Source organism: Pseudophryne corroboree, chromosome 10 (assembly GCF_028390025.1).
Source record: "Pseudophryne corroboree isolate aPseCor3 chromosome 10, aPseCor3.hap2, whole genome shotgun sequence".
Lineage (NCBI taxonomy): Eukaryota > Metazoa > Chordata > Amphibia > Anura > Myobatrachidae > Pseudophryne > Pseudophryne corroboree.
The window spans coordinates 382,141,949-382,168,424 of record NC_086453.1 but is presented as its reverse complement, the minus strand read 5'-3'; the positions used below and the strand labels follow the sequence as shown (position 1 = coordinate 382,168,424).

General features: G+C 50.0%; 1 protein-coding gene across 20 annotated transcripts in view; it reads right to left on the bottom strand.

Moving 5' to 3' along the window:
* Window positions 1-26,476, bottom strand: part of KIF1B (kinesin family member 1B) — a 231,227-nt gene that overhangs the window by 76,456 nt on the left and 128,295 nt on the right. For 4 of the 20 annotated variants that reach the window (XM_063943836.1, XM_063943839.1, XM_063943850.1 and 1 more), the window contains exons 4-16: window positions 26,005-26,184; window positions 23,067-23,132; window positions 19,687-19,865; window positions 19,240-19,351; window positions 18,413-18,490; window positions 12,539-12,604; window positions 11,486-11,503; window positions 9,665-9,740; window positions 8,652-8,730; window positions 7,708-7,850; window positions 6,738-6,773; window positions 4,273-4,517; window positions 576-655 (exon numbers count right to left, since the gene is read on the bottom strand). In XM_063943836.1, the coding sequence (XP_063799906.1) occupies window positions 576-655; window positions 4,273-4,517; window positions 6,738-6,773; window positions 7,708-7,850; window positions 8,652-8,730; window positions 9,665-9,740; window positions 11,486-11,503; window positions 12,539-12,604; window positions 18,413-18,490; window positions 19,240-19,351; window positions 19,687-19,865; window positions 23,067-23,132; window positions 26,005-26,184 (1,358 nt within the window). The remainder of the gene's footprint in view (window positions 1-575; window positions 656-4,272; window positions 4,518-6,737; window positions 6,774-7,707; window positions 7,851-8,651; window positions 8,731-9,664; window positions 9,741-11,485; window positions 11,504-12,538; window positions 12,605-18,412; window positions 18,491-19,239; window positions 19,352-19,686; window positions 19,866-23,066; window positions 23,133-26,004; window positions 26,185-26,476) is intronic. The other 16 variants (XM_063943846.1, XM_063943854.1, XM_063943851.1 and 13 more) reach the window with 6 other exon arrangements.

Below are 26,476 nucleotides of genomic sequence, written 5' to 3'. Positions count from 1 at the left end.
CAGTGTAAAAATAAAGCAGCCAGTATTTACCCTGCACAGAAACAAAATAACCCACCCAAATCTAACTCTCTCTGCACATGTTACATCTGCCCCACCTGCAGTGCACATGGTTTTGCCCATTTGCTAACAAACTTGCTGCTGCAATCAACTCAGAATTACCCCCATAGTACAGCAGGCAGGGACTGTATATAGAAATACACATGCCCCAGGGTGGATGAAAGGGACCATGAACTGCAGTCTCTTACAGAGGGTCCTATGATAGACCACACACCAGGCTGGCAGCAGGAAGAAGGCAGACAGTAGATAATACTCAGCATCGCTGATGGGGGGTGGCGGTGATTACGATCTAATGCTCCGTGTACAGTTCCCACTTCTCCAGGCAATCAGCCAGGGTGTTACAGTGCTGGTGGGGTCAGGATCCCAGGAACGGTGGACCTGCCACGCACAGTGTCCCCCTCCTCCACCACACTGGGTGGGCACGGCATGGAGAATACATGGTACTTTGTAGGGGCAATGCAATACATTAATAATACAAGTGAGGGCAATGACACGTGGGGCTGTAGGTGTCCTCTTACCTCTCCATGCGGATCGCTTCCGTTTTCCTAAGTTTCTCTTCCCATGTTTCATTGAGCTCCGCAATAATTTTCTCTGATTCCTGGGGGAGAAATGCACACGTGTAAGTATAATATGGTCAGGACAAAGGACGAGAGGCCCCTAATGCCACTGCGATGTAACCCGCACGGGCAGTCGCCAACAGCAGTGTCCCACGGTAAGGATGCCGGTCAGTGGCTTACTACACCTTACGGAGAGGAACACAGTCCTCCGGTCACAGCACCAGGGTGTTTCGGGTTCTGCAGTTGGTCGGGTCAGATGGTTTATTGGACGCTGATCGTTGGCAGCACAGTAAAATCAGAATGGCATGCATTCAGCATCCCGGCGGCTGGATTACCGGTGGTCATGTGACCGACGCCGGAATCCCGACACCACTCAGGAGACTGATGCGTTCATGCCTGGAATGTAAAAGGGCAATGATGTCACTAGGGTGGTCTTCAGTATGCCGACTGACGGGATCCCGGCGCACAGTATACCGGCGCCGGAATCCCGACAGCCGGCATACCGACACTTATTCTCCCTCGTGGGGGTCCACGACCCCCCTGGAGGGAGAATAAAATAGCGTGACGCGCGTGGCGAGCCCGCAAGGGGCTCATTTGCGCTCACCACACTGTCGGTAAGCCGGCGGTCGGGCTCCCGGCGCCGGTATGCTGGTCGCTGGGAGCCCGACCGCCGGCATACCATACTGAACCCATGTCCCTAAACACGATCGGATGTGCTTCATAAATATACCCCAAGTCTGGAGAGTACTAACATAATCGGGACAAGTTGTAGCTACGGGGGCTGGCAGGGTATATACGGCTGGGACCCCATCCGATGGAAGATGCTGGGCAGACTGGGCTGACTGCTGCACCCCCATTATATCCCCCCCCCTTTGCAGGAAGCGTGCCTAGTATGATACAGGCTCTTATGGTTCATTTACAACATTTGTTCTATTTTGGGGCACAATGCTGCTGTGTATTTAGTTTGTACTCCTGTATATGTGTATAGCCGCGCTCATACTGCAGGATCTGTTCCCTGGCTGGTGTTAGAAGATAAGAGTCTCCAGGGAGCTAATGCGCCCCTGTAATGTGCAATCTACAACGTGGGGAAGCTCCACCTGTGACTAGTGCACGGGCCTCAGACAGACTTAGCGCAGACCCTCGCGGTCATGTTCCTGTTTATATCAGGCACGAGCACTGACCCGTTCTTTGTCTCCTGCATATAAATACATGACGGCCAGGAGCACTTACAGGCTGCACACAATAGCACGACTGTTCAGACATAAATACTGTGCAATGTCTGTGTCTTGTACCACTGCATACCCGGCTGTGTGGGGGAAGGGGTCAGATGGGGGGGGGGCTCCTCTCCTCTAGATAAGTGATATAAAGGGACGCTCTGACCCTAATCTATCACACACCAGCGACGCAGATCTCAGCACACCTCCGCTGTCAGTGCGAGCCATCACGCTTGCGTTCCCTGTCTGTGGAGCGCTAACCACACATTATATATAGGACAGACTTAGGGAGACCGTGGTAAGTACTGTCCCCCAGACCGCGTGTCGTCAGCCCATTGCAGCAGGTCTCCGTACACTGGGGCCAGCCAGCGGTGCGTACTACACGGGGGCCAGCCAGCGGTGCGTACTACAGGGAGGCCAGCCAGCGGTGCGTACTACACGGAGGCCAGACAGCGGTGCGTACTACACGGAGGCCAGACATCGGTGCGTACTACACGGAGGCCAGCCAGCGGTGCGTACTACACAGCCAGCGGTGCGTACTACACAGCCAGCGGTGCGTACTACACAGCCAGCGGTGCGTACTACACAGCCAGCGGTGCGTACTACACAGAGGCCAGCCAGCGGTGCGTACTACACGGAGGCCAGCCAGCGGTGCGTACTACACAGAGGCCAGCCAGCGGTGCGTACTACACGGAGGCCAGCCAGCGGTGCGTACTACACAGAGGCCAGCCAGCGGTGCGTACTACACGGAGGCCAGCCAGCGGTGCGTACTACACAGAGGCCAGCCAGCGGTGCGTACTACACGGAGGCCAGACAGCGGTGCGTACTACACGGAGGCCAGACAGCGGTGCGTACTACACGGAGGCCAGACATCGGTGCGTACTACACGGAGGCCAGCCAGCGGTGCGTACTACACAGCCAGCGGTGCGTACTACACAGCCAGCGGTGCGTACTACACAGCCAGCGGTGCGTACTACACAGCCAGCGGTGCGTACTACACGGAGGCCAGCCAGCGGTGCGTACTACACGGAGGACAGCCAGCGGTGCGTACTACACAGCCAGCGGTGCGTACTACACGGAGGCCAGCCAGCGGTGCGTACTACACAGCCAGCGGTGCGTACTACACGGAGGCCAGCCAGCGGTGCGTACTACACGGAGGCCAGCCAGCGGTGCGTACTACACGGAGGCCAGCCAGCGGTGCGTACTACACGGAGGCCAGCCAGCGGTGCGTACTACACAGAGGCCAGCCAGCGGTGCGTACTACACAGAGGCCAGCCAGCGGTGCGTACTACACAGAGGCCAGCCAGCGGTGCGTACTACACGGAGGCCAGCCAGCGGTGCGTACTACACGGAGGCCAGCCAGCGGTGCGTACTACACGGAGGCCAGCCAGCGGTGCGTACTACACAGAGGCCAGCCAGCGGTGCGTACTACACAGAGGCCAGCCAGCGGTGCGTACTACACGGGGGCCAGCCAGCGGTGCGTACTACACAGAGGCCAGCCAGCGGTGCGTACTACACGGAGGCCAGCCAGCGGTGCGTACTACACGGAGGCCAGACAGCGGTGCGTACTACACGGAGGCCAGACATCGGTGCGTACTACACGGAGGCCAGACATCGGTGCGTACTACACGGAGGCCAGACATCGGTGCGTACTACACGGAGGCCAGCCAGCGGTGCGTACTACACAGCCAGCGGTGCGTACTACACAGCCAGCGGTGCGTACTACACAGCCAGCGGTGCGTACTACACGGAGGCCAGCCAGCGGTGCGTACTACACGGAGGCCAGCCAGCGGTGCGTACTACACGGAGGCCAGCCAGCGGTGCGTACTACACGGAGGCCAGCCAGCGGTGCGTACTACACGGAGGCCAGCCAGCGGTGCGTACTACACGGAGGCCAGCCAGCGGTGCGTACTACACGGAGGCCAGCGGTGCGTACTACACAGCCAGCGGTGCGTACTACACAGCCAGCGGTGCGTACTACACGGAGGCCAGCCAGCGGTGCGTACTACACGGAGGCCAGCCAGCGGTGCGTACTACACGGAGGCCAGCCAGCGGTGCGTACTACACGGAGGCCAGCCAGCGGTGCGTACTACACGGAGGCCAGCCAGCGGTGCGTACTACACGGAGGCCAGCCAGCGGTGCGTACTACACGGAGGCCAGCCAGCGGTGCGTACTACACAGAGGCCAGCCAGCGGTGCGTACTACACGGAGGCCAGCCAGCGGTGCGTACTACACGGAGGCCAGCCAGCGGTGCGTACTACACGGAGGCCAGCCAGCGGTGCGTACTACACGGAGGCCAGCCAGCGGTGCGTACTACAGGGAGGCCAGCCAGCAAGTCACCAGCAGTACAGGTTAGAGCTGGAAGTACCCTGTGAGGAACACGCGCACTGCTGGTGGGGACACTTCATAACCACAGAGGAGAAGAACAGATTGTCTCACGTTACCTTCAGCCGCTCTATGGCCTCCTCTCCGCCTGGCGTGGACATGATCCTCTCCTGGATGCTGGTAACCGAGGTCAGCCCCACCTGACTGCTGAGAGAACAGGAAGATGGGGAAGAGGCCAGCGAGCTCATGGAGGCTGTGGAGAAATGGCCAGGCCGTTGATTCTCATTGGCAAGCAAATACTTATTCTTAAGGTTCTGGTTATCATTGACGTCTGAGAGAGGAAGGCACCCAACAGAAGGAAGAGCTAAATACAAGACAAGAAGGGAAGCCGGGGGAGAGGAACAAGGAGAGAGGGGGGAGGAAACCACAGTGAGAGACAGACAGGAGCAAGATGGCGGCTACGCAGGTCAGTCAGGGGGAGGAAAGAGATGAGGGAATGTGGGGACTGAGGAGAGCGCAGGAGGAGGTCACCAAACGTCATAGGCATACACATAGAGAAAACCATACGTAAAACATCTGCCCAGGAGATCAATGGATAATATATAAGCACATATGTGGCAGATGTACGAAGCCTTGCACAGAGAGAGAGAGAGAGAGAGAGAGAGAGAGAGAGAGAGAGAGAGAGAGAGAGAGAGAGATAAAGTACCAATCAGTTCCTAGCTGCCAATTTTCAAACACATCCAGTAACATGGCACTTAGGCGCTGGTAGGTTGGTACTTTATCTCTCTCCAATTATCCCAAGGCTTAGTACATAGACCTCTTTGGGTGCTAATTGCCCAGCAGTACTGTGCTTTAAACACACTCAGAAATATGGCAACATTCAGAGAGCAAAGTAAATGTAAAGGGGCAGCTCAACCCCTACTAGAACACAAAGACAATGTATTTGTTACACAAGGCAGAGGACCGTGTGAAGAGGATAAGGGGAACAGCATTATCCAATAGCTGGTGTAGAATGGGTTCGGGGTAGGGCAGTAGCGGGTATTGTTAGCCAGGCAATTAGAGGCGTTTGATATTATACAGGAAGGAGCGGAGGGAAGATTAGGTTGTATACACAGCTGGCATAGCGGGTTACCAAATAATTCATTGCAGAACAAAAAAGAAAACCTATCAGAAAAACTTGCAGCTGAGGAGGATGAAGCTGCCAAATCACGACCCTGGAGTCAGCGCATAACGGACGCCTGGCGAGGGATGTCATATCCCAGCATGCAGTGTCGCCATCGCCTACAGCGCACGCCCCAGCATAAAGCACCAATGCAGCGCCAGTGGCGTTCCCTCAGCGGCCTGGAAATCTCAGATTTATCATATTACTACCACCCAGCGCTGGAGATATGCATATCGCCACGTGACAGGTTCTCTCGGCGCCTTCGTCACCCACAATGAAAACGCATCTCCGAAGTAGGGAACATTGGGGGTCATTCCGAGTTGATCGCTAGCTGCCGTTGTACACAGCGCAGCGATCAGGCTAAAAATCGGCATTTCTGCGCATGCGTATACACCGCAATGCGCAGGCGCGTCGTACGGGTAAAATGAGCATCGTGGGTTTGCACAGAGTGTAACGAACATTCCTGTCGCGCGGCCGAACGCAGGAAGATTGACATGAAGTGGGCGTTTCTGGGTGTGAACTGACCATTTTCAGGGAGTGCTTAGAAAAACGCAGGCATGGCAGAAAAAACTCAGGAGTGGCTAGGCGTTCGCTGGGCGGGTGTGTGACGTCAAAAGCCGTCCCTCCGTCGTTAGAATCAACGCACACAGAGTAACTACAGGGCTGGTCTTGTTTTGCACAAAAAGATTTTGCAGGCGCTCTGCTGCACAAGCGTTCGCACTTCTGCAAAGCTAAAATACACTCCCAGTGGGCGGCGACAATGCATTTGCACGGCTGCTAAAAACTGCTAGCGAGCGATCAACTCGGAATGATCCCCATTGGTCCTTACAGAGACAGGCTGGTCTGTATGCGGCAGGTTCCACTCCCTGTGGATAGGAATATTGTGCATGCTGCATTTTCCTGCATTATACAGTCACTCAGCACAGTGGAAGCCGCCGAGGACAGACTAGCCTACCTTCATAGGGAGCAATGCATTCTGAAACACGTCCTTGCTGTATGTTGACGCTGCTAAACCTCGAAGACAGAGACAGCAAAGGTGCAGAGAGAACGTCCGTGTATAAGAGCACCTGACAACAATCGTGGACATATAACGTCACATTAGTGGTCTGTCCGGTTTAGTGTGGATTATAGACCAGAAACATTCCGCTTGTAATTCCATCACCCGTCCCCAAGCCTGACAGGTTGGAGTATACGGTGCAAAAATGGCTGCTTCATCTGCTCCGCCCGCTCATTTGCATAGAGCTCCGGTGGCACTATGAGCCAGTACAGGAGGGAGACAGTGTGGCCGGACAGCGACAGGTACACGCTGTAATCTACAATAACACAGTCTGAGATTTCCTGGCAGCCTGGACGGACATGCAGAAGTAAGCCGCTTGGCTGAGAAGCGAGGCTGGCGGGGATAAAGATTTTGGTCATACACACATTTGATTCCGGGGAAATTGTCTTCAATAGAATCAACTGACGGAAGGCAGGAGGGAAGACAGAAGTAAGGTTTAGTACCCGCGAACGCTCCCTGATCTCTACCAGTTACATTCTGCAGAGAACCGAGTACATTGGGGGATCAGCTCGCTGCATACTGCTGCGACAATTACCAACTGTACCATAATATATACAATACATTAAGTAGATGAGCAGCGATATTATCAAAGTGTTTTGCAAGTGGAAAAAACATGTAAACCCTTTAATAAAAGGTCATATGATAAAGCAGACCTAAAGCTATAATACAACAGCTTGGTATACACCGGCCACAGAGATACAGCCAGAGTTTCACTACTTACTGTCATACATTCTGGTTTAGCCGGCAAACACTACTTACTGTCATACATTCCAGTGTAGCCAGCAAACACTACTTACTGTCATACATTCCCGGTGTAGCTGGCAAACACTACTTACTGTCATACATTCCCGGTGTAGCCGGCAGACACTACTTACTGTCATACATTCCAGTGTAGCCGGCAAACACTACTTACTGTCATACATTCCCGGTGTAGCCGGCAGACACTACTTACTGTCATACATTCCCGGTGTAGCCGGCAGACACTACTTACTGTCACCCATTCCAGTGTAGCCGGCAAACACTACTTACTGTCATACATTCCCGGTGTAGCCGGCAGACACTACTTACTGTCATACATTCCGGTGTAGCCGGCAGACACTACTTACTGTCATACATTCCCGGTGTAGCCGGCAGACACTACTTACTGTCATACATTCCGGTGTAGCCGGCAGACACTACTTACTGTCATACATTCCGGTGTAGCCGGCAGACACTACTTACTGTCACCCATTCCAGTGTAGCCGGCAAACACTACTTACTGTCATACATTCCGGTGTAGCCGGCAGACACTACTTACTGTCACCCATTCCAGTGTAGCCGGCAGACACTACTTACTGTCAATAATATCGCCCAAGCCCTGCGCCCGTAGAAGCTCTTTCAGACGCGTGACTTCATCTTTAAGCTCGCGCACCAGTTTGGCATTTGGATCCTCATTAATAATAGCATTACATTTGATTTGCTTAGCACGATCCGCATATCTATTAAAAGGAAAAACAAACCCCCAATAAGACAGAACAGACAGCTATCAGGTGCGCTACAAGTCACATTGCACATACATTGTTGTCTTTATTGGTGACCATGCAGTAGCCCTCATTCCCCCCACCCTGGTATGCCTCTCTCCCAGATACAGTCCTATCTGTTCCTCCATTCCATTCCCCCCACCCTGGTATGTCTGTAGCCCAGATACAGTCCAATCTGCTCCCCACATTCCATTCCCCCCACCCTGGTATGCCTCTCTCCCAGATACAGTCCTATCTGTTCCTCCATTCCATTCCCCCCACCCTGGTATGTCTGTAGCCCAGATACAGTCCAATCTGCTCCCCACATTCCATTCCCCCCACCCTGGTATGCCTCTCTCCCAGATACAGTCCTATCTGTTCCTCCATTCCATTCCCCCCACCCTGGTATGTCTGTAGCCCAGATACAGTCCAATCTGCTCCCCACATTCCATTCCCCCCACCCTGGTATGCCTCTCTCCCAGATACAGTCCAATCTGCTCCCCACATTCCATTCCCCCCACCCTGGTATGCCTCTCTCCCCCAGATACAGTCCTACCTGCTTCCCATATTCCAACCTTGATTACCTGCAGCTCTATTGTAAAAAAATTATAAAAAAAATATTTGAAAAAAATCCATTACAGTAAAGGGACAATAAACCCCTAACTAACACTGCAGAAACTGAACCACCCTCCATAATGTTAGCTGTGAATCTGGGCCGCCATACCTACAGCATGCAATGCACTAATATATTTGCGTAGTTTTCCAGTTTCAGTTTCTCACCTTAGTGTACTCAGAGTTTCATCATAATTTATGTCAGCCGGGCTCAGAGCTGCGACCATGGCCGTGCGGGAATTCCCACCTGAAAGAGTGTAATGATTAGCAGCCTTATTAAGTGTATCAATCACCTACTCAGAGTGGAAGCAGACAGATTCTGTGCTGTATCATCACAATGCAGCCAATGAAAACACTAGGAACCAGTGACACCTGAGGCATGAGTGCAGCCTATCAACACACTATGAACCAGTGACATCACTGAGAGTGCAGCTTATCAACACACTATGAACCAGTGACATCACTGAGAATGCAGCCTATCAACACACTATGAACCAGTGACATCACTGAGAATGCAGCCTATCAATACACTATGAACCAGTGACATCACTGAGAATTCAGCCTATCAACACACTATGAACCAGTGACATCACTGAAAACGCAGCCTATCAACACACTATGAACCAGTGACATCACTGAGAATTCAGCCTATAAACGCACTATGAACTAGTGACATCACAGAGTGCAGCCTATCCAGTCACTTGGAGCCAGTGACATCACTGAGAATGCAGCCTATAAACGTACTATGAACCAGTGACATCACTGAGAATGCAGCCTATCAATACACTATGAACCAGTGACATCACTGAGAATTCAGCCTATAAACGCACTATGAACTAGTGACATCACAGAGTGCAGCCTATCCAGTCACTAGGAGCCAATGACATCACTGAGAATGCAGCCTCTCCAGTCACAAGTGACCAGTGACATCACTGAGGGTGCAGCCTATCCAGTCCCTGTGAACCAGTGACATCACTGAGAATGCAGTCTATATATTAACTAGGAACAAGTGACATCACTGAGGCAAGAGAATGCAGCCTGTCCTCACACAAGGAACTATTGTCAAGCAGTTAAGTCATTAGTTCCTTGCCAATTGTTAGGCTGTATTTAAATGACATATAAAATTTGCGGCTACCACAGGGGCCGTACAGACAGCTGCAGGATACGCGTAGAGTACTTACCTAAATTCTCACGTAGCAGCCAGGTGAGCACAGAATCTCGATAGGGAATGAAATCTGTCTTTTTCTTCTTTTTGCTCTGCAAAGTATAACAGTATTATTCTAATAACTGTAATACAAAAACGTCTAGTTCTTTCTAAAGTGCAGGATAGACGTTTTCCACCATGTAATCTGGTTTATAACGAACCGATTGATGACTCCAGAAGTGCCATAGGGGAAGCCAGGGGTATCCCCAGGTAAGCTGGCTCTCAGATGCTGTAGGTGCCATTACCATGTGGCCTTACACTGGGAATTTAACCCAGATATATTTGTAATTATTTATGGGGTGGGTGTGGGGTGCGGTGGCCCCTGTGTCGGTATGGCTGGGCTGCTTCAGGTCGGCACACCCTAACACTTTATTAACACTTATTATTTTTCCTATCACTTTGTATATATTATTTTAATCACACCACTTACATACACTTCTGTGCTTCTTATTAACCCCTATTAATTCTCACCTGTGTGCTGACCTGGGGTGGCCGACCTGTGTCGACATCGTGGGGTCCTGCACCCCAGGCCCATACCTAGTATTAGGGACCCCCAGTGACGGAGAAGCCTTGTCGATCGGCCTGGGGGCTTAACCCTATATCTGCAGATATACGCAACTAAGATCTCCGTATTATCTGACTATTATTATGTAGTAATATTATTCACTCGGTGTGCAATAGGGAACACAGTTTTTTTTCCTACACAGAATTACCCCTCCCCTTTTAGCACCTGAGTGACATTACAATCTGATTGAGCAGCTTTCCACTTTGTGTATTATAATGAACCGAACAAAGAGACATTGGATCACTTGTTGCAGAACACATTAAAGTCCTGAGTCGCTGGTAGACAAAAGTTCCTTTTAGGGCTAAAGCCATTAATCACCGTTATTTCTCCCTGACAGAAACTGTGTGCGCACTGGTGACTGCACCCGATCCAATGTGCGTACACTACTTATCCCGGGAAATTATGCTCTAACGGCCTTCCTGTGTGTGTACAGTCACACATTCTACCACATGCAACCTTCCTAGACCGTTCATACATTTATTTTCAGCTTTATAGTAGTGTAGGGCAGCGATCGCTACTGGCAACAAACTGTCCTATGCACGGACGATAGGGGTCATTCCGAGATGATCGTAGCTGTGATAAATTTAGCACAGCTACGATCATTCACACTGACATGCGGGGGGACGCCCAGCACAGGGATATCCCGCCCCGGGTGCGAGGGAAGGGCCGCACGGTGGGTGCGAGGGAAGGGCCGCACGGTGGGTGCGAGGGAAGGGCCGCACGGTGGGTGCGAGGGAAGGGCCGCACGGTGGGTGTAGTAGTCTTACTTTGTAACCTACTGAATACTGGAAAAAGGAGACTAACAAAACCCTGCTCCACTACAAATTACCTAATAATCACAGGGGATTTTCTGAAGCAGAGCGATCCTGATGGCATTCAGTAGACTTCCCTCCCTTGCACACAGTATGTACCAGCCACTGAGTGGCAGTTCCCACCCGCAGTTTCTGACTGGTGGCAGGGGTAGCAGTCATAGGGGATAGTGGGATATGCAGGGTAATCCCCAGGAGGAGAATATGTGGCACCCCACCCCACCCGTGCTGCAGGCCTGGCTAGCCGCTGCCAGAGTCTCACACACAGCACACTATGCACGACGACATACAATATATGAGAAATGAGGTGACGCTATACCTGGAATGCATGTAATTTATTGTGCGTAGGGGTGCACAGACAGAACATGGAAAACATGATATAATAAAGAGTATGTAATAAATATATATTGCTGGGTACACATACCTTGCTGGGGCAATTATCCTGGCAGGACAGCGTGGAGGAAGGAGAGTACAGACAGTAACGTCACATGGAGCCTTATACACATACATGGCACACGTCAGGCCATATGACCACATGCAAACACTACAGAGGCCCTGAAGACCGCAGTACTGCGTTCCCACACACAATGGAGGTCGCCCTTTAAGGAAAGAACGCAGCCTACGGATCCATAAGGAATCCTGCCGACGCGGAATCTCTGATAGGCCGCTGCAATGTTGGCTCAGCTACTAAAACGGCAGCTGCCAATCGCTGCAGGCGATCAGGTAGCTTCAGTAACAATAATGACTGTATTTACTGGAGCAAAATGATCATCTTTCTTTTTCAGAGCATAACATAATTCCTATAATGTAATAATATGCCCACCCCAATCTGTAACACTGCTAACCACTGACTGAGGGCGAGGCCGGAATATATAGACCAGTCATCTCCCATCCGATCAGCGATGCCTCATTACATATAATACCCCGCTTATCTGGGCAATGATCTGCAGTAATGGTTACTGGTCAGGCCAAAGCATGTCCGCCAAGCGCTATATGGTGACAGAAGAGGTGCGGATCCGGGCTGTTCTGGGCGCGGCCTAAGGTGTGCCCCCCAGCCTCTGATCAGGTACATAGACAGGTAGGTCAGAGCCAGGGTGAGTAGGATCTAGGGACAGATGTATTTCACAGGATCCGTCTGGGGAACCAGGAGACATTGCAGAGTACGGAGCAGGATGAGCCAATGTAACATATGAACATCTGCAATTTCAGCACCAGAATCTGAAGAGCACAATCCAACCCCAGGGCCCAATGTATCAGCCTGAGATTCGCGGCCATATTCACCCTAATCCAGTCGCACGAGATTCTGGGTTATCCTAAAGCAACGCTGTGCCCTGATTACCCGGTTACACATTATTCGCAGGAGCTCATACAGTAACGTCACGACTACAGAGTGTGTGGGGCATACACAGGTATATTCCCCGTATCCCTCTCTCACACTGTGACCACTCTATAATACAGGATGGAGGGGGGCACTTACCACCTCAGCCAGAGCGGAGATGACTTTCCCCAGCGTGGTCAGTGATTTGTTGATATTTGCACCTTCCTGCAAACAGAGAAGTCATTACACACAAAGTTCTCGCTAGATGTATATGTCTGCAGCCTCCTGGCAGTAACGCGTGTACATTGTGAATGGTTACTGTATATACACATACACATCATTATGGTAACAAGGACAACATCATTTTTGTAATTTAATAAGATTATGGGTGGGAAAAACAAGCGTAATTGTCTATTAGGTGTACACAGCCCTGAGCGCGGGTTCTGCGCTTCTCCTCTATAATATTTGGTCTATTACTAAAATCATATAATTGTATAGGTATTGATTACAAAGCTTATCAGTGTGTTATATGACGGGGGCGCACTATGGGGACTGCTTCTCTGTGCTGTGATTCCAGCAAAGCTTATCAGTGTGTTATATGGCGGGGGCGCACTATGGGGACTGCTTCTCTGTGCTGTGGTTCCAGCAAAGCTTATCAGTGTGTTATATGGCGGGGGCGCACTATGGGGACTGCTTCTCTGTGCTGTGATTCCAGCTAAGTTCATCAGTGTGTTATGTGGTGAGGGCGCACTATGGGGACTGCTTCTCTGTGCTGTGGTTCCAACAAAGCTTATCAGTGTGTTATATGGCGGGGGCGCACTATGGGGACTGCTTCTCTGTGCTGTGGTTCCAACAAAGCTTATCAGTGTGTCATACGGCGGGGGCGCACTATGGGGACTGCTTCTCTGTGCTGTGGTTCCAGCTAAGTTCATCAGTGTGTTATATGGCGGGGGCGCACTATGGGGACTGCTTCTCTGTGCTGTGGTTCCGGCAAAGCTTATCAGTGTGTTATATGGCGGGGGCGCACTATGGGGACTGCTTCTCTGTGCTGTGGTTCCAGCAAAGCTTATCAATCTGTTATATGGCGGGGGCACACTATGGGTACTGCTTCTCTGTGCTGTGGTTCCAGCAAAGCTTATCAGTGTGTTATATGACGGGGGCGCACTATGGGGACTGCTTCTCTGTGCTGTGGTTCCAGCAAAGCTTATCAGTGTGTCATATGTAGTGAGCACACTATGGGGACTGCTTCTCTGTGCTGTGGTTCTGGCAAAGCTTATCAGTGTGTCATATGGCGGGGGCGCATTATGGGGACTGCTTCTCTATGCTGTGGTTCCGGCAAAGCTTATCAGTGTGTTATATGGCGGGGGCGCACTATAGGGACTGCTTCTCTGTGCTGTGGTTCCGGAAAAGATGATCAGTGTGTCATATGGAGTGGGCACACTATGGGGACTGCTTCTCTGTTCTGTGGTTCTGGCAAAGCTCATCAGTGTGTTATATGGCACGTTGCTTCTCTGTGCTGTGATTCCAGCAAAGCTCATCAGTGGCACGTTGCTTCTCTATACTGTGGTTCCGGCAAAGCTGATCAGAGTGTCATATGGAGTGGGCACACTATGGGGACTGCTTCTCTATGCTGTGGTTCCGGAAAAGCTGATCAGTGTGTCATATATAGTGAGCACACTATGGGGACTGCTTCTCTGTGCTGTGGTTCTGGCAAAGCTCATCAGTGTGTCATACGGCGGGGGCGCATTATGGGGACTGCTTCTCTATGCTGTGGTTCCGGCAAAGTTTATCAGTGTGTTATATGGCGGGGGCACACTATGGGTACTGCTTCTCCGTGCTGTGGTTCCAGCAAAGCTCATCAGTGTGTTATATGGCGGGGGCGCACTATAGGGACTGCTTCTCTGTGTTGTGGTTCCAGCAAAGCTGATCAGTGTGTTATATGGCGGGGGCGCACTATGGGGACTGCTTCTCTATGCTGTGATTCCAGCTAAGTTCATCAGTGTGTTATGTGGTGAGGGCGCACTATGGGGACTGCTTCTCTGTGCTGTGGTTCCAGCAAAGCTTATCAATGTGTTATATGGAGTGGGCGCACTATGGGGACTGCTTTTCTGTGCTGTGATTCCAGCTAAGTTCATCAGTGTGTTATGTGGTGAGGGCGCACTATGGGGACTGCTTCTCTGTGCTGTGGTTCCAGCAAAGCTTATCAGTCTGTTATATGGCGGGGGCACACTATGGGGACTGCTTCTCTGTGTTGTGGTTCCAGCAAAGCTTATCAGTGTGTTATATGGCGGGGGCGCACTATGGGGACTGCTTTTCTGTGCTGTGATTCCAGCTAAGTTCATCAGTGTGTTATGTGGTGAGGGCGCACTATGGGGACTGCTTCTCTGTGCTGTGGTATCGGCAAAGCTTATCAGTGTGTTATATGGCACGTTGCTTCTCTGTGATTCCAGCAAAGCTCATCAGTGTGTTATATGGCACGTTGCTGCTCTATGCTGTGGTTCTGGAAAAGCTGATCAGTGTGTCATATGTAGTGAGCACACTATGGGGACTGCTTCTCTGTGCTGTGGTTCTGGTAAAGCTTATCAGTGTGTCATATGGCGGGGGCGCATTATGGGGACTGCTTCTCTATGCTGTGGTTCCGGCAAAGCTTATCAGTGTGTTATATGGCGGGGGCGCACTATAGGGACTGCTTCTCTGTGCTGTGGTTCCGGAAAAGATGATCAGTGTGTCATATGGAGTGGACACACTATGGGGACTGCTTCTCTGTTCTGTGGTTCTGGCAAAGCTCATCAGTGTGTTATATGGCACGTTGCTTCTCTGTGCTGTGATTCCAGCAAAGCTCATCAGTGGCACGTTGCTTCTCTATACTGTGGTTCCGGCAAAGCTGATCAGAGTGTCATATGGAGTGGGCACACTATGGGGACTGCTTCTCTGTGCTGTGGTTCCGGAAAAGCTGATCAGTGTGTCATATGGAGTGGGCACACTATGGGGACTGCTTCTCTGTGCTGTAGTTCCGGAAAAGCAGATCAGTGTGTTATATGGAGTGGGCACACTATGGATACTGCTTCTCCGTGCTGTAGTTCCAGCAAAGCTTATCAGTGTGTTATATGGCGGGGGCGCACTATGGGGACTGCTTCTCTGTGCTGTGATTCCAGCTAAGTTCATCAGTGTGTTATGTGGTGAGGGCGCACTATGGGGACTGCTTCTCTGTGCTGTGGTTCCAGCAAAGCTTATCAGTCTGTTATATGGCGGGGGTACACTACGGGTACTGCTTCTCTGTGCTGTGGTTCCAGCAAAGCTTATCAGTGTGTTATATGGCGGGGGCGCACTATGGGGACTGCTTCTCTGTGTTGTGGTTCCAGCAAAGCTTATCAGTGTGTTATATGGCGGGGGCGCACTATGGGGACTGCTTTTCTGTGCTGTGATTCCAGCTAAGTTCATCAGTGTGTTATGTGGTGAGGGCGCACTATGGGGACTGCTTCTCTGTGCTGTGGTATCGGCAAAGCTTATCAGTGTGTTATATGGCACGTTGCTTCTCTGTGATTCCAGCAAAGCTCATCAGTGTGTTATATGACACGTTGCTGCTCTATGCTGTGGTTCCGGAAAAGCTGATCAGTGTGTCATATGGAGTGGGCACACTATGGGGACTGCTTCTCTGTGCTGTGGTTCTGGCAAAGCTCATCAGTGTGTTATATGGCACGTTGCTTCTCTGTGCTGTGATTCCAGCAAAGCTCATCAGTGGCACGTTGCTTCTCTATACTGTGGTTCCGGCAAAGCTGATCAGAGTGTCATATGGAGTGGGCACACTATGGGGACTGCTTCTCTGTGCTGTGGTTCCGGAAAAGCTGATCAGTGTGTCATATGTAGTGAGCACACTATGGGGACTGCTTCTCTGTGCTGTGGTTCTGGTAAAGCTTATCAGTGTGTCATATGGCGGGGGCGCATTATGGGGACTGCTTCTCTATGCTGTGGTTCCGGCAAAGCTTATCAGTGTGTTATATGGCGGGGGCGCACTATAGGGACTGCTTCTCTGTGCTGTGGTTCCGGAAAAGATGATCAGTGTGTCATATGGAGTGGACACACTATGGGGACTGCTTCTCTGTTCTGTGGTTCTGGCAAAGCTCATCAGTGTGTTATATGGCACGTTGCTTCTCTGTGCTGTGATTCCAGCAAAGCTCATCAGTGGCACGTTGCTTCTCTATACTGTGGTTCCGGCAAAGCTGATCAGAGTGTCATATGGAGTGGGCACACTATGGGGACTGCTTCTCTGTGCTGTGGTTCCGGAAAAGCTGATCAGTGTGTCATATGTAGTGAGCACACTATGGGGACTGCTTCTCTATGCTGTGGTTCCGGCAAAGCTTATCAGTGTGTTATATGGCGGGGGCGCACTATAGGGACTGCTTCTCTGTGCTGTGGTTCCAGAAAAGATGATCAGTGTGTCATATGGAGTGGGCACACTATGGGTACTGCTTCTCTGTGCTGTGGTTCTAGCAAAGCTTATCAGTGTGTTATATGGCGGGGCTGCACTATGGGGACTGCTTCTCTGTGCTGTGGTCCCGGCAAAGCTTATCAGTGTGTTATATGGTGAGGGCACGCTGTGGGGACTGTTTCTCTGTGCTGTGGTTCCGGAAAAGCAGATCAGTGTGTAATATGGAGTGGGCACACTATGGGGACTGCTTCTCTGTGCTGTGGTTCCGGCAAAGCTTATCAGTGTGTTATATGGAGTGGGCACAGTATGGGGACTGCTTCTCTGTGCTGTGGTTCCGGCAAAGCTGATCAGTGTGTTATATGGAGTGGGCACTGTATGGGGACTGCTTCTCTGTGCTGTAGTTCCGGCAAAGCTTATCAGTGTGTTATATGGAGTGGGCACACTATGGGGACTGCTTCTCTGTGCTGTGGTTCCGGCAAAGCTTATCAGTGTGTTATATGGGGTGGGCACACTATGGGGAATGCTTCTCTATGCTGTGGTTCCAGCAAAGCTCATCAGTGTGTTATATGACGGGGGTGCACTATGGGGACTGCTTCTCTGTGCTGTGGTTCTGGCAAAGCTTATCAGTGTGTTATATGGCGGGGGCGCATTATGGGGACTGCTTCTCTATGCTGTGGTTCCAGCAAAGCTTATCAGTGTGTCATATGGAGTGGGCACACTATGGGGACTGCTTCTCTATGTTGTGGTTCCAGCAAAGCTCATCAGTGTGTTATATGGCGGGGGCGCACTATGGGGACTGCTTCTCTGTGCTGTGATTCCAGCTAAGTTCATCAGAGTGTTATGTGGTGAGGGCGCACTATGGGGACTGCTTCTCTGTGCTGTGGTTTCAGCAAAGCTTATCAGTCTGTTATATGGCGGGGGTACACTATGGGTACTGCTTCTCTGTGCTGTGGTTCCAGCAAAGCTTATCAGTGTGTTATATGGTGGGGGCGCACTATGGGGACTGCTTCTCTGTGTTGTGGTTCCAGCAAAGCTTATCAGTGTGTTATATGGCGGGGGCGCACTATGGGGACTGCTTCTCTATGCTGTGATTCCAGCTAAGTTCATCAGTGTGTTATGTGGTGAGGGCGCACTATGGGGACTGCTTCTCTGTGCTGTGGTTCCAGCAAAGCTTATCAGTGTGTTATATGGAGTGGGCGCACTATGGGGACTGCTTCTCTGTGCTGTGGTTTCCGGCAAAGCTTATCAGTGTGTTATATGGAGTGGGCACACTATGGGGACTGCTTCTCTATGCTGTGGTTCCAGCAAAGCTTATCAGTGTGTTATATGACGGGGGTGCACTATGGGGACTGCTTCTCTGTGCTGTGGTTCTGGCAAAGCTTATCAGTGTGTTATATGGCGGGGGCGCATTATGGGGACTGCTTCTCTATGCTGAGGTTCCGGCAAAGCTTATCAGTGTGTCATATGGAGTGGGCACACTATGGGGACTGCTTCTCTATGTTGTGGTTCCAGCAAAGCTTATCAGTGTGTCATATGGAGTGGGCACACTATGGGGACTGCTTCTCTATGCTGTGTATCCGGCTCATAAAACGGCTGATACTCACTTTTAGTCGTGTTCCCTTGGCACCTGTGGAATCGGCTCTTTCGCTCCCTGCCAAATCTACCAGGCTAATTTTGCTGACCTGAGAATAAAAGCACAATTAATATAGCATATAGCGGATTCTCTTACACCATGTAATCCAGGAGGGCCGTGACACATGCCAGGACACAATGTGCAACAGCACCAGAGATACTATATGTAACGCTGAATGATAAGTCTGGGCCAGAGGTTCCCAAACACGGTCTACGAGGCACTCCAGCGTTCCAGGATTTAGGTATAGCCATGGCTCAGCACAGATGGTTAAATCAAACTGACTGAGGTACTAATAAAGTCACCTGTGGCCAAGCATCGATATACTTAAACCCTGGACCGTTACGGTACCTGTGGTCTAGGCAAATATATATCCCTAATATAACAGAAGTAGGCTATTCACGCTCCCGAGCCCGTGCAGACGAGGGGGGAGGATGAGTGGGGAGGAGGATGAGTGTGTGTGTGTGTGGGGGGGGTTATCCCTGTACCGGAGCCCGTACAGAAATGGGGGGAAGGAATTATCCCATGTCCCAGCACCAGAGCCCGGGACAGTGACACAGGACACTGGGGCAGATGTATTAAGCCTGGAGATGGCATAAGGAAGTGATAAACCAGTGATATGTGCAAGGTGATAAACGCACCAGCCAATCAGCTCCTAACTGTTAATTTACATATTGGAACCGATTGGCTAGTGTGTTTATCACCTTGCACATATCACTGGTTTATCACTTCCTTATGCCATCTCCAGGTTAATACATCTGCCCCATTGGCCAGTATTTCTGTCACTTCTTCCACAATCACCTTCTCTGTGGAGAGGTTTGTTTCCACGTCGAGTCTCCGCTGGGTGAAGACGATGGTGAAGACTGCGTGGGAGCGGCTGCTGGTCTCGTTCATGTTTGTGGCGGCCACAGTCCTGAAGAAGAACAATAAATGGAACACTTACAGCCGGTAACACAGTATTATACACTAAGCACGCCATGCACATCCCGTGGTGAAACTGTAGTGCGTCTACACGCTTCCAGCAATCTGCCATGAATGATCCCTCTGGATGTTAGTAATCTGTGGCTGAACACACATCCTGAAGTGAGCGCGATCTATAGGACAGTGATCTCACGGGATCAATCCACCCGCCCTGACCACCAAATACTCCAGCCACCTATACCGTCTAATGTGACACTGGCTGCAGAACACCCACATGGTAACACTCAATGATCACACGGAGCCATAAGACGCTTGTACCGTACCCACCTGGCCTTATTTCCTGCGTCCATCAAGTCCGCAATATCTGTGTACGAGGTTACGGCCAATTTGGACAAGTCTTCAACATAGGGCCCCAGCAGCGGGTGCTCTCTCACTCGCAGGTTCCCTTTGTTTTTGGGGTTCAGCAGATCCCGGACCCGCTCACAGTAAATTTCCATGTAACTAACCTACAAAGGAGTTAATACAGAAGTGAGTTAAGTGTTCTGTGCGCTGCAATCCTTGTAGGCTCGGAGTCAGAGTATCACGGAATGCTTCTCCCCACTCTGCGCTACCATATGCTTTTATGGACTGGTCTGTAACACTGTATACGGGTAACACCACCATCATGTCTCGTAACGTACAGCTGGCAAACATTAACTCTATCCCAAAATGGGTCGCCATTAGCACCACTGCTCCCAGCATGCACTGATACAAGAAATCACATAACATCCACACATATACAATCTCATTACAGAGCCTGGAGGGTTTAGCAGAATTAAAATGCATCTGTGAAACATTCGCTTTTCATTTTTATGATCCCGGAGTAAAACCATTCGGATCTCGGCGCACATTACAAATGTACAGTAGCCATTTAAGTTTTAAAAGGATGGAATGAATAATTCACTGTGAATTTGGAGCATCAGTTCCTTCGTGTAATGACTGCCGGTAAATCCTGTATCTATAAGAATCTAGGAGACGGTACTTTTACCCATTTATCTGGCGGATAAATCTACACAGCACATTACTCTATTAGGGCAATGCAAAATAATCTTCCCAGTTCTGTACCACATATAAAAGAATGATGTTCCCTTATTACTAATGCCACAGCAACCTAACGTTCTACAGACCAGCAACAGCCGCGTCTTCTATAGAGTATTACCGGCATCTGAGAACCAGCTCCATAAGCCAACAATTCTGACCTTTTATGGCCATAACATGACATAAGATGCTTATTCAATAACCTGGTAATTAGGTTGAACGTGCGGACACCTGCAGGAATCAGACAATTATGCAGTATATGGAGCCAGGCTTGTCGGCTGGAAGTTGGGCTGACCCCCACCTGTAGTACGGTCTGCAGATTATAGCACATGCTCAGCAACGCTCTTACCCACCTGTCCAAAACAAATCAGCTTCGTCCTTCTGGACTATATTCTTACTAAGTGCGACAATTGCTTTGGCTGCACTATTGGATGAACTGCGAGACCCAATCACTGCTAGAAACTCTAATATCAGATCATGTATTCTCTCACCCCTTTACAGCCTCTAATCCACATAGATTCCCATTTTATAAGTCATTACGCCAAGCCTCCCAACCCCCAAAGCTCGGTAACCAGGAATCTAAACAATCAGATGTCAAATCGTAAGAATATGATATGGGATAGAAATCGGTCACAAAATGCCTTTAGAAGTCTCATTCCAGTGTAAACCAGACAGATATTGATCTTAAAGGTGATCAATCCCTATAAATAATGTATGGTTTTGGTGCTGATGGAGCAATCTGCTGTGTACAGCTGACCAGACAGTTCCCACCTAATATATCGGAGCTCCTGAAATCCATAAAAGCCCCCTCTCACTCTACCCTAGAGCTGTCCCAACACAGGACGCTCCGAGATCCCAGGACAGCATCTAGGCGGACATTTACATATGTAATTAAGATTTATTGGGAAAATAAAGATGAAGAGGAGATTAGTGTTCAAAATCAGAAAATATCTTAAAAAGGGTAATTCCATACAGTAAGAGAATAATAACCAGAAATATACAGATAAAGCATATAGGTAATGAAGGTGCGGCCAGACGCCTGGCCCATGTGGTCAAAATACTGCTTGCTGCTGCGCATGCGTAGACACGCTGCCGACACCTCCTAATTGGCGTTGGCTGATTCCTACTGGTCCCTCACCATGGACCAGGTCCTGCACAGTAACTGGCAGTTGCAGATGTCTTGAAGGCAAGATGTTTACTGCTCAAATAGAGGTCAAAAAAGACTCTTCCCTTGCAGATATTGCATGGGGTATACGTAATAGATTATATTTATTATTATTTAAGATCATGACATATTAACTTACCAATGACACTGAAAATTATCTGGTAATTAACACTAAACCTATTGCTAGGGCCGGAATAACCAACCAAACCTTTGTTTAGATTCAATGCACTCCAGGGGGTATTCCTGTAGAGTGGAGGAGGAAAGAGACAGTGGTGTTATCAATCAGTTTGTGTCCTATATATAGCAAAGGAGGACGGCAAGTGACCAGTTCCTGAGAACTGTGAGTGTAGTTATACGCTGGGATACGGTGCTGTGTCCGGTGACTGAGTAGTGCCAAACGCTATTCCATTTCCTGGCTGTCCTGGAGTGAGCATAGAGCTTACAAGCCTAAACCATCTACTCAGTGCAGACCGGTTCATAGTAAGAGACCAGTGAGAATTCGCGAACACTACCCAGAAGGTGTTGCAGCAGTATTTCCTTGCGTACCCAGAAGTAGGCGATGGCAGAGAGTTACCCGCCCACTGTGGGAGTAGTCAGTAATGGGCGGTTACAGATGGTGAGTGGGCATCCCTAGGAGTGGTGGGGTAGGTCTGCTCAGGTTACCCAGGGACGAGTAACCACCCTCTATTCTATCAGTGTCAAAAATCTGTCGCCTGTTGGTGTGAGGTCATCCGGGTCACAGAAGGAGTTGCGGGTACGAGGTTCAGTGTAACCCTTCATTTGGAGGCGATGATGGCAATTACTCTAACTGCAATAGGGGAAGCATCAAAGTTGACATCGTTGCACCCAAATGTAAAAAAATATATATATACAAAGCAGACACAGCAATGAATGTAAAGATCACTACACAGTAGATGATAAATGTAAGCGTTAAAATCATTCTGCTTTCTGCGCAGATTACACTGAGCAGAACCAGCTTAATAATATCACTAGGTCGCTAGCACGAATCCATCGTGACCCCTTATTACTCATCTCACCCCCTGGAAATGATGTCTGGGCTGAACCTGTGGAATGACTCACATGTGACGTTTATATATTATCCAAGCCAAGGTTACATCTCCAGCCCACGGCGATCTGCCAGCAGCACTGCCCACACACTAATAATAGCACGGTCGCCTGCTGGAGAGCATTGCGGAGGATGCAGAGCATCACCCCAAATCTCAGACACCCTGAACCATATATAACCACACACGATACATAAACTGCTACAATCCAGAGACAGTATTGTTATAGGTTCTCCGCAAGATAATACAATGATGCTCTGTGACGGTCACTGCAAGTATTTCTGCTGCAATATTTGAACTAAATATGAATGTGTTTCACTTTCCAGCAAGCAGAGAATAAGTGACGGCTCTGTCCCCGGAGAAATGAGATCCACGTGGGTAGAGCCACATTCCGCACTCACCTCTACAGAGAATGAGACATCTTCATTGTGATTATAATTTATCTTCTCAAACAGGTCCTCGCACAGCTGGGGAGACAACGAGAGGGGCAGAGGTAAGTAGGAGGGCAGAGGTAAGTAAGAGAGCACAGCATATTTTTCATATGAGGAAGAGACGTTTTATTCAGGAAAGTTACATGCAACTACATGTACAGATGTAGCCACCTTTATCTTGAGTGGCTGAGGCGTTTGTCCCGATCGAGCATACGCAGCGTACTGGGGCATAGGGAGGCGCGCCTAGTCACAGAGAGGCTATCTAATCGCACGGAGACAGACGTTTGGCGTTACCTTTACGTGTAATACCTGCGATCATCCACCAGATGTCGCTTTTTACAATCACCACTGCGCATGCGTGTGGGCTCCCGTAAAATACAATACTGAAATACTGTATACTGTATAATAAGCACTACTTTACTAGTGCGTCTCGTTACGCTGAATCCCGCAGACAAAGCAACATAAAACCAGTAGTGTACACTGACGCAAATGGACGTTAGAAGTTCATTATTGCCTAATGATATTAGGAATTTTGTACAGTATGTTAGCATCCTAATCCCGTAGCCATTATCGCTTAATCAAAACGAATGGATTTATTCATCTGCCTGCGGCGAAGTGGTGAAGTGTTCCGCTTCCTATACTCAGAGTCCCGTGTTCGATTCCTAAAGTACTGTACAGTACGAACGCATGTTAGAATTTTTCCAGACACGTTTTAATTTTTTTAATTCACATAAACCAGGGCAAAGCTGCAGGAGCAGATGTACTGTTAAGGTTCTATGCACCGTACGGTACACATACAATTCTGTAGCAGGGCAGACTCAATCGAAATGGCTACCGTCTGTGACTCCTTGCCCCATGGAGTCCTTGCTCCAGCCATGGAGCGAGTGACGACATAGATTTTGCGGACAACGGGGCAGTGCTGAAGGTGCGTCACAATCCCCTCGCCAACACACAGGGGCGTCAAAGGCTACGGAGCAATGCTGAAGGAGCGTCACAAACCCCTCGCTAAAATACATAGGGGCGATAGGGATAAGCGAGGTCTATGCACATTACGGTACTCGATCGCATAGCACACTGTCAAAATGGCCGTCGCCCTGAACTCCCACCACGTGGCAGGCAGCGCTCGGAGATGGAGTGAGAGATAGCAGAAATCTTGAAGGCTACGGGGCAATGCTGAAGGAGCGTCACAATCCCCTCGCTAAAATAACAGTACACAGAGGCAATGAGGTCCCGTAGAATGATCAAATAATAAATGCTGTATAATGTACAGTATACAGACCCAAAACAAGGAGCTTAAGCAACAGTGTGGTTCATTAAAGTCAGGGATATGGTACAGTACAGTAAGTCAGCGGCCAAGTCCCCTAGCCATTGCAATTGCGGTCAAATTGCTGCAAAAGTCGAAAAATGGGGCATTTTCGACAAAAAAACATGTCGAATTGGATTCGACAATGCAATACAGTACTTTTTGACAAAAAAAACGGACGTATGCGGTTTGTTTTTTTGCCAAGTACGTGGATTCCAAAAAAGAAGAGGACAGATGCTACACTGGATTTTGGGGAGTATAATTTTATTTTCAGGTACACCGTGGATTCTACTTGGAGAAGTGGACCGAACATCGTGTCAACATAGGTGTGTGTGTCGGCATGTATGTAATAAAGTTTTACTATCACGATGTGCTTGTCCTGTTTTTATTTGGGTATTTTTTTTGCAGTAGAACTATAGGTACCAGCGGGCCCGTTTTCCCCCTGCATGCTGGTACTTTTGGTTCTCCAAGTACCAGCTTGCGGGGAGGCTTGCTGGGACTTGTAGTTGTGCTGCAAAAAACAATATTCTTTTTTTTTGACACAAGGCTATCAGCCCCCCATCCGCAGTCCATGGATGGGGGGGGACAGCCTCGGGCTTCACCCCTGGCCCTTGGGTGGCTGGAGGGGGATGGGGGGGGACGGACTCCTTGATTTGAGGGGCCCCCACTCCTCCAGGGTACCCTGGCCAGGGGTGACTAGTTGGGGATTTAATGCCACGGCCGCAGGGACCAGTATAAAAGTGTCCCCCGGCTGTGGCATTATCTCTCCAGCTAGTGGAGCCCGGTGCTGGTGTTAAAAATACGGGGGACCCCTACGTCTTTTGTCCCCCGTATTTTTTGCACCAGGCCCGGACGCAGAGCCCGGTGCTGGTTCTAAAAATACGGGGGATCCCCTGTCAATTTTCCCCCCGTATTTGTACAACCAGGACCGGCTCAAAGAGCCCGAGGCTGGTTATGCTTAGGAGGGGGGACCCCACACATTTTTTTTCGGGGTTTTTTAAACACTTTTGTGCCGTCCAAAAAGTCGAATACAGGACGCACATATCCGTCAATTGGTCAGTTTTTTGACAGCGGGACGGTCGAATCCGTTTTTTATTGAATATGTCGAATTCCGGCCCCGGAGGCCGGAATTCGACTGTCGAATTTAAAAACGGTGGAATTCCAGCCGGAATTCGACCGCAATTGCATATACCATATTTAGACATGAGCTTGTGTACAGTATCTGTCATGAGGTGTTTTTTTCACTGACACTATTATTTTTTTCTAAGGAAAGGCCACTACTGCATGGTCTAATGCAGTGGTTCTCAAACTCGGTCCTCAGGACCCCACACAGTGCATGTTATGTATGACAGACTCTGGTACAGCGCCACCGGGAGGTGACTTACATTATTACATTACAGGTGCAGCGTGTACAAGGAGAGGCAGCCATGTTGTAGCCTGAATATGTACCCTGGCGATGTCGTTAGCTCTTAGTGTATCACTAGGCCACATTCTCATGGAAGCTGGTCCAGCACAAGATGGCCGCTTGCGCTGCGTACATGAGTGCACGGGATGCGGATGAACGCAGATGCAGGCACATATGAACGAGCTGTAAAAATAACTTGCCTGTGGGATGATGCCGGCCTGCGTCTCCTCCTGTTTTCCCATCATAGTATAGGACTTGCCAGCTCCCGTCTGCCCGTAGGCGAAGATACAAACGTTGTAGCCCTCGAAGGCATGTTCAAGCATCTCCTTCCCGATGTCATTGTACACGCGGTTCTGGGATGCGAAGGAGGGGTCGTCCGGCTGCAGGACACAGGAAGCGGGGTCATGTATGTAACCAGGGACCACGGTAACAGGAGCAAAATTACTTCACAATATTTGGGTTTAATGCAGAAGGGGGTGTCTGCCATGGGAAACACCTCCCTCCATTACCAAAGACAGCTCTGAAGAGCAGCTATTACATTGGGGAGTCTCCCCTGGGGCAGCCGCACAACACAAGAGCTTCCTGTGCTGGAGACTGGGCGGGTGACTCCCATCTTCTACAGTCAGGGGGCACCAGGTGACGGTGACACCTGACTGGGCAGGAGCTATCGTA